Below are 14,176 nucleotides of genomic sequence, written 5' to 3' on the forward strand. Positions count from 1 at the left end.
AGAGAGACTTTTTATAGCTGCTATAACGTAAGCCTTAACAGGAACGAGCTAGTTTCGCAGATGTTTTGAAATGAAGCTATAAACAGGCAAAAGTATGACATTTTAGTTAATAAATAAATAAATGTAGAATTCTAATTGTTGGCAGTTTGCTGTGGTATAAAACAAATTGAACCCTTCAGGACATGCAGTTATTGAGGTATTTCACCTGACGTCACAGGGTCACGTGACGCCCCGGTGTCCGCCATTTTGAAGGTCAAGCTAGCTAATGTCAACAACATAGTAGCTAGTATGTTACTGTAGCAATGTTTACGTTCAGTCATTTGGATGACTGTTAAAACCTTTCAGTCTCAAGTTTTTCCTTTACTGTATTTACTAGTTTACTGTGATTATGATCCGGCAGCTATTTACACGGGATCCAGTGTAAATAGCTGCCGGAGCGCGCTCCGGCTTGCTCCCCCTCAAATTAACCAGCGCGCTCCGGCTTGCTCCCGGAGTGCTCCGGCCGAGGTTCCGGAGCGCGCTCCGGCAGCTATTTACACTGGATCCGGTGTAAATAGCTGCCAGATCATAATTACAGTAAACTAGTAAATACAGTAAAGGAAAAACTTGAGACTGAAAGGTTTTAACAGTCATCCAAATGACTGAACGTAAACATTGCTACAGTAACATACTAGCTACTATGTTGTTGACATTAGCTAGTGCTAACAGCTAGCTGCTAGTACACTGCTACAACACAGACACCGACCCTAATAATACAGTTCTTGGTCATTGCCTGGTAACAGCAAATTTATAACGGGCCATGTCTCAACAGACTAAGAAGTTATTTCAATGACATTTAATAACATTTTGTTTATCCTGAGGACCGAAAGTAAATGAAAATGTGAACAAACCTTAGCTGTAATAAGATGGCGACCACCGGCTCCAGGGACGACCCGCTGATGTAGGCATGTTACCCAGCCTGACACAAAATATTTGTAGGCATCTAAACTCTTATACGCTTTCAGATCAATACCTGTGTATGGCGATGGGTTTTTAACGACATAGGTATACAGATCATGTGGGCCGAAGTCAGGTAAAGACGAGGGCTTCGTGTACTTCCGTATGTCAGTGAACAATCCTGGTGGAAGCAGGTAAATGTCGTTCACTAAGCCTGCTAACCTCAATTTTTGCAAATACCTCTCCCTCTGCTCGCCCTGTAAATGCCCTACGTCGCTGGATAGTGAAGGTGTTTTCTGCATCTCGCTCCTTTTTCTTTTATGTTTTTCGTTTGTCGCTTTTTATTTTCCTATAACCAGTGTTATGTTAATGAAAATTTTGCAATAAGTACTCAGTGACAACCTTTTATTTCATGACTACATTGTCAGGACAACATAAACATTTAAAAATATTTTGAAAATGAAAGTTAGAACAAAATCTCTGTTCATTATGCCCTGCTGAATAAAGATGAGCTGAAATAGCTGGATCTGTTCAGGCAGAGAACCTAGCTTACTTCTGAAGGGAATGTTTACAGCCAGGAGAAATATCCTTCAGCAAAATCCGTTACAGTATGTTCGTGTCCTTGTTTCGCGTTCCTGACCATAGTCAGGAAGCAAGGGAATCCGGTTCTCTCGCTTAGCCGCTCACACGGCTTTCACAATGCTCCTGGATTCTAACAGGTATGTGTCGGGACACACAAACATGGCGTTGGTTTGAACGAAGTAACATCTTTGTGAAAATAGCGTTCATCGTCACGGCGTACGAAATTCCATCTTTACTCCATAACTACCAAAACAATAAGAGAGTCATGGCTGACTACATATAACTCCCACATAGCAACCACACCAGTTGCATTTCAAAATAAATATCTGGCAATACACCACCTGTAATAGCTCATCTTAACGCTACAGGGCACATTTTACTACAAGTATCATGAAACTGCCTGAGGAAAAACACTGAATTAAATTAGACTACAATTGAGTTTCACTGACTAAATCTTGATTAAAACAAAAAAAATAATAAAATGTGACTAAAATAAAACTATAATTTAAGCAGTTAAGACTAAAATTAAATTTAAAATTCTTGTGAAAATAACATTGCCTATAACAGCATCCAAATTGGTTGGATTTATCTCTCTCTGTAGGTCATGGGCACAGTCACTCGCTTTTTAACGGCAGTGTGGGTCACGGACACAGCCACGGGGGACACGGGCACAGCCATGATTCTAAACACGGGCACGGACATGGACATGATCATGGACATGGGCATTCACATGAAGATCCTCACTGCCATGGTAAGATCTGGAGCTGTTTTTGTTTGTTATTTATGGATTGTGGATTTTAATTATTTTATTTCAAAAGCTTTTAAGAACATGCATTTTCAGTAAAGATCCTCATCACCGGATCAGTCATGAGTATATCTTGAGTTAATGCTTTTGTTCTGGCTCAGGAAGGTAGGGCTGTAGCACACATTTCATTATTAATGATCACAATGTTAACCTTTTGAGTACGTTGTTCGGAATGAGCAGACAGTGTAGTCTAAATGGATACAACTTTTTATTTATTTATTTATTTATAAGGTTTACAAGGATTGGTTGGCACTAGAGATGGTACAATACCACTTTATTTTTTGTGACGCTCATTCTGAAACTTTAAGTATCAGTTAATACCAGTATCCATACTGGATTGCTTTATTTAAGAACCACGAAGTTTTAAAATACTTTTTTAAATCTGAAGCATAGCTAAACTGACTTGCATTGTAAATGTAATAAATATGATCATGTATAAAATCTTATCTCTCATCTCATTATCTCTAGCCCCTTTATCCTGTTCAAATATAATAAAATCAATGCAGGGCGGCACGGTGGTGTAGTGGTTAGCGCTGTCTCCTCACAGCAAGAAGGTCCGGGTTTGAGCCCCATGGCCGGCGAAGGCCTTTCTGTGTGGAGTTTGCATGTTCTCCCCGTGTCCGCGTGGGTTTCCTCCGGGTGCTCCGGTTTCCCCCACAGTCCAAAGACATGCAGGTTAGGTTAACTGGTGACTCTAAATTGAGCGTAGGTGTGAATGTGAGTGTGAATGGTTGTCTGTGTCTATGTGTCAGCCCTGTGATGACCTGGCGACTTGTCCAGGGTGTACCCCGCCTTTCGCCCGTAGTCAGCTGGGATAGGCTCCAGCTTGCCTGCGACCCTGTAGAACAGGATAAAGCAGCTACAGATAATGAGATGAGATGAGAAAATCAGTGCAATGTTATCCAAGATTAAAAAATGTTTAAATATGTAATGAAATGCCCAATAATTTGCAGTTCAATATGATTCATTTATGGTCACATTTAACTTTTAATCAGGACATTGTAAATAAATGTGGCTTGAAATTTTTTTTTGTTTGAAATTAAAAAAATATTTTAATAATTACAAAGCAAAGACTTCTCTCTCTCTCTCTCTCTCTCACACACACACACACACACACACACACACACACACACACACACACCATGAAAAGTGACATTAAATAAACTGACAAACCCTGAGAACTCAATTTTTAATCCTCTACTTTTACACATGACAGTTTCACTTGTTTTATTCTAAATTAATATATCACAATAAGCTGTTTTTGTTCATGTTGCATAGTCCAACTATCTTTTTGGATAATAAGACTTGTGTGGTGTAATTCATGTTTTGTTTTGTTTTTTTATAGATCACTTGCACAGGCCAGAAAAAGGCTCCAGTAAACAGATCTTACAAGGTAGAATTTTGCTTTCGATCTTCTGACCACCAGATGGTGTGAGAGTCCTGTCTGTAATGTTTTTCTGTACTGGTCACTGTGCCGGCTTTTTTTTTTTATGAAAATATTTGCCTTTCTAACGGTCATGTCTCGGACAGTGGCGTTGCTTGTTTTGTTAATGCATAGAAAAAAACAACAAAAAAACGGGGCTACAAGAAAAGTGATGCATCGTCATGTGACACCACCATTATTGCCAGACATGATTAGTTGATGGAGTTTTATTTGCAGCAAGGTGATGGGTCAGATCAGCCCATAGACTGACCTTTGACCCTTGGACTAACCAGGTTAACACTGACATCTGAGAGAGAGCAGGAACGCTGTCGCTTTAAAGCTCTTTGTATGAGCCTGTGTGGGAAAAATGAGCAAAGAAGGGAAAGTGAGTGTGTCCCCTTTACCCTGGCGCACACACAGAATGGGTCCTGTGGGAGGCCCACTCGGGGGAAATACGGGGAGGGAGGAGGTGATGGTGCAAAAGGTTACTCTGTTTTCGGGTGCTGAGACCTTTTCACCTTTTCACATCTCTGCCCTGTGATGGATCGATGCTCAAATCCTCTTCACGATTCTTTGTGGGTGTCACTGTTTTTAAGGGCTTTAGCATTCCTTTTTATTTCCCCCTTTTTTCCTCCCTCTCTTTCTCTCTCCTCCTTTCTCTGGTTGTGCTCTCACTGCACTTTGGATGAGCTTTCCACTTAATTTAGGGTTGTGCGGTTGCGCATTCTGGGAACCTGAAAGCAGCCTCCTTAATGACGTGTTCAGCTCAAGGGAAACTTTTTTTAAAAGGGAGCTTATTGTACAATCACAACTAGCTCGTTCTTTCACCACACACTTCTACTATTTACTTGCTGTTTGCGCTGGTGCACGTGGGCGTCTTCCTGCCTGCAAGGTGTCTGAATGCCTGCCATTTTCAGTAGTGCTGATGCAAACCCTTCGCCTGACTCCGTCTGACCCGGTCTATTTCTAGAAATTAAAATCCCGACCCTTGGCTTTCATTGTGCGTCACAGTTCACTGAACAAACATCCACTCAACTGCAGCCTCAGCCAAAAATGACTGCCGTTTTGTAGGAGAACTGGTTTGAATTTAACACTGTCTTTAGGAGAACACGAATGAGGTTGTGTGGGGTGTGATGAAGCAGCTATGGTGTTTACTGTCCTGCAGGAGTTTTTCTCCACATTGTCGCTGATACGCTGGGGAGCATTGGTGTTATCATCTCAGCCTTCCTGATGCAGAAGTACGACCTGATGATCGCTGATCCGATCTGCTCCATGCTCATCGCCATCCTCATAGGAGTCAGGTGGGAACAACACGCACAAAGCAAACGCTCATGATAAATAGGTGCATATACAGATGAGGATGCACGCAGACACAAACGGTTGCACGCACATGAGCAGACACACAGACAGAAATGTAGATGCACACAGACACAGAAGTGAACATAGACAAACATACACACACGTCCGTCTGTGTGTACACAGACACACCTATGTACAGTACCAGTCAAAATTTTGGACACCCCTACTCGTTCATAGGTTTGTCTGTATTTTGACTATTTTCTACATTGTAGGACAATACTGAAGACATAAATGCAATGAAATAACACATGGAACTTTGTGGTAAACAAAAGTGTTTAAAAAAAAAAAATCCTCCAGTATCTTTCATAATTTAGATTCTAGTCACCTTGAATACATTCCAGTTAACAGGGGTGCCATGTCAAAAGTCGGTGGAATTTCTTGCCTTTTTAATGTGTTTGATCTCAAACAGTAAATAATAAAAACACAGTAAACATTATGTAGTAATCCAGGCTTTCGTCTAAACAGGGGAACAGGGGCGCTGTGCCCTCTTACTCTCGGCATGCGCCCCCTTACCGACTCCGTGAAAACATCCCAGCAACACTACGTGACAATGTGTCTGATCATCAAATACGTTATAATTGCTCCAAAAATATTCCAATCATAGTAGATACACCGCCAGACGGTGCAAAAACAATCTGAATTGGCGTTTTCCAGACTGAGGTGCCATGTTGTTTACTTGTCGCGGCTGCTCTCGCGAGATTTGACATGGGTTACATACAAGGTCAGCTGACTTGTAGAGCGAGATTTCTCGAGACTGAATGACCTTTCACCCACCGGCGCGGGAGCTTTTGACAGAAGTAGTTCGCGAGTTGTTTTTGTTGACACTTGGGCATTTAAAGATGTCATCCCGCGGCACGAAACGGAAGAAAGCCAAAGACTGTCCGGGGCAGAAGATGATTACTACTTTCTTTTTCAATGTTGACAGACAATTTGTTACAATTTCCCTCTCAGATAGCCTTAGAATGTCCCATTGGAGCGTTTTTCAAAGGCTTTGCACGGCGGGGGGGGGGGGGACAACTGGCACATCCCCCCCTCCCCCCCACCCCCTCGCCATGGTGAGCACCCTCATACTAAATTTTTCTAGAAAAAACCCTGGTAATCCATATTATATCAAGAGCCGCTCAACTAAGTAAAGAGAAACGATCTCCATCATTACTTTACTTTAAGACATGAAGTGTCCTTTAATTACTAAAAATAAAAACATTGAATTAGAAGGTGTGTCCAAACTTTTGACTGGTACTGCAGATACAGATGGACACTAGGGCCTGACTGATAAATCAGTGCGTTGATGTTATCAGCCAATATGAGCTAATTGCCAATGAATCGGTGTTGGTTTATAATTAAAAAAGAAACAGAGAGACAGAAGATGGATCCTATAACCATGTTACGAGTGTCATTGCATAATGTTTGGAGCGCTAGAGATCATGCCACAAATCACAACAATCAGCTGACCCAAGCAGAGTTGAGTAGAGTAGCAATGGCATGTCAAAAAGAAGGTGTTCAACTATTTTTAAAAAGTCAGTTTTGGTTGTACACACAAATTAATCAGGGATGTGATTTTTCCACGAATTCGCGGAATTCCGCTTTTTTCACCTCAAAGTTTGAAAAACAATTTTTTCCGATTTTTCGCTCAAAAATCCGCATTCATATCCTATTCGTTCCGACTTTCAGTAATTCCGTCATTGAGATGAAACGAGGTACGTGATTGGCCCATCGCTCTGTAACAACCAATGAACGCGCTTGTTAGATAGCTGTACGTAAGCTCGCTTCAAACAAAGAGTTGAAAGATGACAGCCTCCGTGATCGAGCGTAAAGATGCACCTGATAATCAGTTTGGTGTGTGTGTTTTTAAAGTAAATAAACATGGGGAAGAAGAAAAAAACAACCCAGCTCATTTCTTCCCCCATAATAAACCTGTGAGTGGTGATGGTGTCACTGCACGTGCGACAGTTGGGTATGTTTTCGCGGGGTGATGAAGGTTGCCATGGCAACGGGGCCTCGCGCCATCTGTTGCTTGACGCGCATGCGCACGCTATGAAAGCTGTGGTGAAAAGGTTAGCATCGGAGGCTAAACCTTCTGAGGAGAAAAGAAGGGGCGGTTTTTATTTCAGTTTGTTTTAGTTACGTCCGAAGAAACAGCAGTTTAAATCGCGGCTCTAGTTTACAAATCAAAATGGTTACTCAGTGAAAACAAAACAAAAGCTCGAGAGAGGGGGAGTGGTGTAGAGAGAGGGGGAGTGGTGTAGAGAGAGGGGGAGTGGTGTAGAGAGAGGGGGAGTGGTGGGAGTTTAACCCGGGAAAGTGAGTCTGTGAGGCGGCAGTGATGCTTGACCCCTCCCGCCTCCTCTCACTTTACCTCAGAGTCTCTGCCAACTTCATCACAGATTATTTCACCCTTTTCACTCCAAGTTAGTTTTAATTTTCGCTCAAAACTTTTCCCACAGCGTGGATGTAAGGTAATTATACACAATTTTGATTTGTTTATTCAATATTAAAATGTTGGTGCAAATAATACATACTTGCCAACTTTTCAAAATTCTCATGAGGGAGAAAAGTGCATGAAAGACATTTTCAATTGGCCGAGGGTCTGATGCGCGGTTGAAATGATACAGTGGATCCCAATTAATTGCAAACACATTTTTTGTGAATGTTGTTTAGTGAAAAAGTGATTTTTATTCTTGCATATGAAAATCCTCAAGTGAGTGAACACTGTACAGTTCTGTATATGAGTCAATTTCACAGAAAACGTTTTTTTTTTTTGTCCGGACGTGTTTTGTTTACATTTTGAGATTTCTAAAACCTTTTTATGGTCTCATATGATAAAACATTATCAGTTCTACCTTGCATTTCAAAATTTGACTACTTTGGTTCATAAATTGTGCATTTTGTAGCAAATTGTAGGGTCGAAAATGAGCAAAAATGGCTGTTCCACTGAAAAGAGACTTTTTTTCAGACATGATTCTTAATGTTGGACAAAAGTGGAACTGAAACTTTTTAATGTTCAACGACAAGACTGTGGAAACCACAATGGACATATGATGTCACAAATTGAAAATGCCATTAAGAAAAGAGATTTTTTCGATGTTTTGTTAATTAATGTACCTGTCCCAGAGGTTTGTGTCAGTTCTGTTACCGTGATTAATCACAACAAAAATAAATGCTCCCAAAAGCTATTATTGAAATTATTTGTTGCCAAGGATCTACATATTCTCACCTTTTATATGGATAGCAGAATGAACTGAATCTGAGAATATTTACTTAAAAATTTCAGTTTTGGTAAGTAGTCTATGCATGACTAATTTTTTTTTTTTTTGTGTCAATCCTGTTACCCTGTCTAAACGGGGTGTGCAGTAACTTGATCAAATATTAGAAGTTGCCATACATAAGAAGCAAACCGGGAGACTACCAGGAGCAATAGAGTTTAATAAATAATGGTGGTTGAATTCTTATGTTGCATCATGTTTGTTTGAAAAGGCACATTTAGGTATGTTCAACTTCTACAGTAATTGAAAGTATAAATTTTGTTTTTCCTTATACAATTTTCTATTTAATCTAATGCAGATTTAATTTAGAATGACATTTTTAGGTTTCATGTTTTGGCTTTTTGTCAGTTAAGAATCATTGAATGTACTATAGGGGCTCAGAGTTGCATGTTGACCATTAAATTGGCTTGAATTTGTTAATCATGACAAGTTTTTTTTCTTGTGTGTTTGCTTGCCATTTTAGTACAATTTAAGTCAGAAAACCCCAGGAGCTTCGGGGGGCTTCGCCGCCCCCCCCCCCCCCTTGTCCCCCCACCAGGGCGCTGCCCTGGACCAGTTGGGGGCCTATGGCCCCCAGACCCCCGGCTAAAATTTTCAGATAATTTCACCAGCCCCAAATCACATCCCTGATTAATGGTATATATGTAGAAATTGTGTTGTTTTTTTTTTTTTTTAGATGTAGATATCAACCGATAATATTAGTTATCAGAAATCGCAGATCTTTATCGTTATCGGTGCCAAAACTGGCTTATTGTTTGGGGCCCTAGTAGACCCAGACACAAGCAGAAGTGGACACACAGACAGACATACAGGGACACAGACAGAGAAACACACACAGATGTGGACATGGACAAATGCATGGACAGGCACACAAACATGTGTGTGTTGTTCTGCATGAGTCACACCAGATACCAGTAGACACTTAAGGCAGATGTATACTTCTGCATGGAATCTACACCGCAGGTGAAACATTTATGCTTGCAGGTAAGGTGTGTGTCTCCTCTAGAAGGCACTGTTACATGAAACGCACCAAAATTTACTGATTTTACATGCAGAAGAAGAACGGAAAAAACGGTGCATGTTCTGTTTCACAGTAGGAATAAGAGAGAACATCCAGAAATGTGATGCTTCCAGATGGACCAATCAGTTATAGTTGTGCTGGTCTGTGTTGCCGTGATGTATAGTTAGATTTCTGGAGAGGTGCACATCAGGCTTAGGTGTAGGATATGTGGCTACACCGTACCCTGTGGCATAGCTTTGATGCAGAAGTATAAATAATTCTTTAGACTCAACATGGTGAAAGGGACATGGAGAAACATTTTGGGGGGTTTTGGGTCAAGTGTCCGACCACTACGTATCACACCGCCCAGGCACCCGATTATTTTCCTACAACAAAAGCTGATCATGTTAATGGATTCACGTGTATTATCTTTGTTTTATTGCATCTTTTGCCATATAATCAGCTTAATATGATTTTTGAAAATTGTTTCTTTAGTATTTAAAAAAAAGAAATCTGATTTTACTTCAGAAATTGTGATAAAGATGCATAAATCTCTCATCTCATTATCTGTAGCCGCTTTATCCTGTTCTACAGGGTCGCAGGCAAGCTGGAGCCTATCCCAGCTGACTATGGGTGAAAGGCGGGGTACACCCTGGACAAGTCGCCAGGTCATCACAGGGCTGACACACATGCTGTGTTCACACTTATACCGGTACGAAAGTGGTATAACTGTATCGATACAAAGTATACCGGTACAGTTTAGTGCATCTGTCCACACTAGCGAGAAATGTTTGCGGTTTTCTTTCATGGTAGTTGAAATGTGCGTGTGCGAAATGTTTCCGTGGTTACCGAGTAACTGCCTTCCGAGAATATGGCGGATGAAACAACGTGTGTGTGCTTTTTGTTGTCAATGTACAGTCTGTATTTCTGGTGGTCATTTATTCAGTTGAATCGTATAAAATGCGCAAGGCAGTTGAGAAAGAAACAAAGAAAACGAATCTCCCTTTCTCCCCCCTCACTTTCTCCCTCTTTCCTTCTCTTCCCCGCCCTTTCTCTCCCTTTTCCCCTCTTCCTCCTTTCTCCCCCCCTTTCTTTGCTCCATGTAGCTCCACGGTCGTTTTGTTTTCGTATGGGTATTATATTTGTATCGATACAGAACAGCTTCATCTGTCCACACTACAGCGAAGCGCTACAGTACCGATACTGTACCGGTATGAAACCCATACATTTGTGGGTTTCGTACCAATATAGTTATACCGCTACAGTACCGGTATAGTTGCTAGTGTGGACAGGTGTTGCGGTACAAAAGTAGTTTCGTATCGGTACAAAATCCCTAGTGTGGACAGGGTAATAGACACAGACAACCATTCACATTCACACCTACGGTCAATTTAGAGTCACCAGTTAACCTAACCTGCATGTCTTTGGACTGTGGGGGAAACCGGAGCACCCGGAGGAAACCCACGCGGACACGGGGAGAACATGCAAACTCCACACAGAAAGGCCCTCGCCGGCCACGGGGCTTGAACCCGGACCTTCTTGCTGTGAGGCGACAGTGCTAACCACTACACCACCGTGCCGCCCGATACATAAATCTATTGATTGTAAATAGTTGGCCAAATAATTTTGATTTCAAGCTTTTTAAGTCATGAAACTTTTGGGCTCTTTTTCAGCCTGTGTGTGTGTGTGTGTGTGTGTGTGTGTGTGTGTGTGTGTGTGTGTGAAAGAAAGAGACACACACACACACACACACACACACACACACGGTTGCAGCGAAGTGGCTTCAGTCTGCTGTGATTTAGGTGTTGCTGTGGGTTTGGGTGGAGTTGACCAGAGGTGGTCTCTCGCATGCTCCTTCTTTCTCTGTCTTGCGCGCGCACACATGGCCGAATGAATCTTGTACACAGGGTGGAGACCAGAGTTTCCCACATGTGGTAAAGCAAGCAGCTGTCCTCTACTATTCCTTTAGTTACAACTGCTGACGGAGACTGAGTATCTGCTGGACTTCTGATTTCAGAAATTTTCATAGTATTACACATTTACGTAGCACTACAACTCTGTTAACAGTGAATTTGTTTTCGTCTAAAAATAAAGGTTGAGAATTGTGCTTTAATAGCGTAAGTCTTAGTCTTACATGTTCAGTTAAAGCATGTGTAGCTTATTGGTATTAACATGACTGAATTAGTAATACTAGCCACACATGTAACATTTAGATATCAGTGCAGTAACTAAAAACAACCTGTATGAATGAATGAATAAAATGCACACTACTTTACTGCACTTCAAAACTAAACCATATTATGTGTCATGGTTCTGTACAATTGGCCCAAAATGTTTTTGTTCATAGAGCCACGATTCCATGAACCCCACACAAACCTTTCACTGTACACAGGGCAGCATATCTCTGCTTTTTGTCATTGTTAAATGAAAATAATATTAGAAATTCATATGTGGGGTTGCATGGTGGTGCAGTAGTCAGCACTGTTGCCTCACAGTCAGAAGGTTCTGGTTTCAAATCTTATGGCATACTGAGATGATTCTGTGTGGCATTTGCATGTCCTCCCCATGCCAGCGTGGATTGTTCATCTCTGTGTTAGCCCTGCGGTAGATTAGCAAACCTGCCCAGTGTATGCCCTGCCACTCCCCTAAAGTCAGCTGGGATTGGCTCCAGCTTCACCCACAACTCTGAGGGATAAACAGTTTAGATAACGGATAGATGGAAGTTCATATGGGTGATATAATGACGCACCGCTTAAAGAGCTCCATTTTGACTCGCAACAGCACTGCATCTCAGCTTTGTAATGGATTCTGATAACCTGTCCAATGAACTTTTATGATCTTTCTGGAACATAAACCCAAACACCTCATCTCATCTCATATTATCTCTCGCCGCTTTACTCTTCTACAGGGTCGCAGGCAAGCTGGAGCCTATCCCAGCTGACTACGGGCGAGAGGCGGGGTACACCCTGGACAAGTCGCCAGGTCATCACAGGGCTGACACATAGACACCAACAACCATTCACACTCACATTCACACCTACGGTCAATTTAGAGTCACCAGTTAACCTAACCTGCATGTCTTTGGACTGTGGGGGAAACCGGAGCACCCGGAGGAAACCCACGCGGACACATGGAGAACATGCAAACTCCGCACAGAAAGGCCCTCGCCGGCCACGGGGCTCGAACCCAGACCTTCTTGCTGTGAGGTGACAGCGCTAACCACTACACCACCGTGCCGCCACCCAAACACTCACTCATTAAAAATTTTAAATAAGTGGCTAATGTCAACTATAATCAACAGTTCCCTGAGTTTTGTTGTTTCGAAACATGTTTTGCTAGCTTACTCAGTCACGTTAAGTATAAAGTGTGTTAGATATAAAGTTCCACAGGGTGTCTGGTTGAGTCTGATTATGAACTTGAGTGATCTAGCTGAGGTTGAAGAACTGGACAAATTTAAGAGTTGAATAAAATTCTGATGTGTTTGTTATATTTTGTGAATTATGTCCTTTTCCAGCAGCATTATTTTTTCCAGTGTTTCCAATTAGCATTATTTAATATAAAAAAAAAATGCTTCAGGTTTAGGCCTCTGCCACTTCCTGTTCAAATCCAGATATAACTATTTGGAATAGTACACAGATGCAGATCGTGGCATTACCTGAGAATTTACTTTTAATGTGGCTGTGATGGAGGGGACAAAAGGGCTTCAGTTGACAAATGCGCAAATGCCCTCCTGCAACTCTTTTCTTCACTGTCTCCCCATGTTTGGGGCTTTTCTTCTCCTCTCTGGAATGCAGCCGTGATCTGTGACTGTTACTTTAAAAATGTGAGAACAAAGGCATCTCTTTTAAGATGGATTTTCCCTCCTCCTTCCTTGTTCTCAAAAGAGATGGGGGCCCAGTCTCATTGAGACCCAGCTTCATCTTATTTCTTTCTGAAGTTCCCCTCTCTCTTTCCAGTCGTAATGTGGTATGCAGTCAGTGCAAAGAAATGAACAGATCAGTAGTTTGACAATACACACAAAGCATACTGCCCATCCCGCTGTTCCTGTTTAAAACACAAACACTGGGCTGTGAATGAAAGAGAGACCTTTTAATACAGGTCCAGCATTAAGAAAGAGACGGGGTCCAGGCACAAACAAGTTCACAAAGCTATTGCACAACCTGTATAGTACCAGACAAAAGATTGGACACACCTTCTAATTCGGTGGGTTTTTTTCTTTATTTTTATGAATTAAGGCACTTTATCTTAAAGAAATGAACTATTGTTTCTCTTTACTTAGCTGAGCGGTTCTCAACATATGGGTTACTATAGTTGTGGAATCGGGCTATTTACTTTTATATTATTTACTGTTTCATCTCTGACGCATTAAGAAGCAATAAATTGCACTAATTTAACTTTTGATGAGGCACACTTGTTAATTAAAAAGCATTCCAGGTGATTACCTCATGAAGCTGGTTAAGATAATGCCAATAGTGTGTAAAGCGTCAAGGTAAATGATGGCTACTTTGAAAATCTAAAATATCAAACACATTTTGTTTCTTAACACTGTTTTGTTTATCACGTAATTCCATATAGGTTCCATTTGTTATTTCATAGTTCTGATATTGTTCTACAGTGTAAAAAATGGTCAAAATACAGAAGTCTATGAATAAGTAGGGGTATACAAATTTTTCACTAGTACTATATGCCAGAAAATTCTGTCTACTTTGTAAAAAAAAATATACTAATAATTATACTAGTTTAGTTTTAGTTCATTTAGAGCTTTCTCCTTTCATGGGCTTGATGATTTCGCTAATGTCGTCATCATC

At 41.2% G+C, this 14,176-nt stretch overlaps 1 protein-coding gene across 1 annotated transcript in view; it reads left to right on the forward strand.

Moving 5' to 3' along the window:
- Positions 1-14,176, forward strand: part of slc30a7 (solute carrier family 30 member 7) — a 51,842-nt gene that overhangs the window by 24,391 nt on the left and 13,275 nt on the right. Inside the window, exons 6-8 of the mRNA XM_060941222.1 lie at positions 2,120-2,269; positions 3,669-3,716; positions 4,912-5,047. Coding sequence (XP_060797205.1) covers positions 2,120-2,269; positions 3,669-3,716; positions 4,912-5,047 — 334 coding nt within the window. The remainder of the gene's footprint in view (positions 1-2,119; positions 2,270-3,668; positions 3,717-4,911; positions 5,048-14,176) is intronic.

The sequence above is a fragment of the Neoarius graeffei genome, chromosome 15 (assembly GCF_027579695.1).
Source record: "Neoarius graeffei isolate fNeoGra1 chromosome 15, fNeoGra1.pri, whole genome shotgun sequence".
Lineage (NCBI taxonomy): Eukaryota > Metazoa > Chordata > Actinopteri > Siluriformes > Ariidae > Neoarius > Neoarius graeffei.